General features: G+C 49.0%; 1 protein-coding gene across 1 annotated transcript in view; it reads left to right on the forward strand.

Annotated features, from left to right (window-relative positions):
- Positions 1-608, forward strand: part of LOC119593034 (laccase-2-like) — a 5206-nt gene that overhangs the window by 3489 nt on the left and 1109 nt on the right. The window contains exons 9-10 of the mRNA XM_037941930.1: positions 9-127; positions 421-581. Coding sequence (XP_037797858.1) covers positions 9-127; positions 421-581 — 280 coding nt within the window. The remainder of the gene's footprint in view (positions 1-8; positions 128-420; positions 582-608) is intronic.

The raw sequence follows: 608 nt of genomic DNA on the forward strand, positions 1-608 counted from the left end.
ATTTGTAGTTTCGCCAGAATGGCAGCGGGAGAGTCCGCAAGTAAACGACCTTACATTCGCGTTCCCTCAAGCCCCGCCCCTTTCTCAGCCTCACAACAGCATTCCGAAACTCTGCCTCTACGGCCAGGTGAGCTCGCGGGGAGGCTGTTGCTGTTCGCTCATTTTTTTTAAATCTATTTTCAAACCGTTGTTGTAAGTGTGAATATTGGTAAATAGGTGGTGAAACTCCATGATATATTTTTATTTTTTTAGTGTTACAACTGCCTCGTTAGAGTTTATACTCTTTTCCTTAGTTACTTAATAACAGTATGCATAAATTAAGTATAGCTGGAGTAATAGAAAAGGCGAAGTAGACTAGAGAGTTAGAGGAAATCCAACGCCCATCCCATCAGCGTCCGTTCCGTCCGTTTTCTCCCCCAGGACGTGTCCCCGTTCTGCGAGGGAGACTTCTGCCAGTGCACGTACGTCGTGGAGGTGGACCTCGGGGACACGGTGGAGATGGTGCTCGTGTCCGAAGGGTACCATCCGTTCCACCTCCACGGCTACTACTTCCACGTGGTAGCCATGGGAGTGATCGGCCCGTACGCTCAGCCCTTTGATGAGTAGTT

Source organism: Penaeus monodon, chromosome 31 (assembly GCF_015228065.2).
Source record: "Penaeus monodon isolate SGIC_2016 chromosome 31, NSTDA_Pmon_1, whole genome shotgun sequence".
In the NCBI taxonomy this organism is placed as follows: Eukaryota; Metazoa; Arthropoda; class Malacostraca; order Decapoda; family Penaeidae; genus Penaeus; species Penaeus monodon.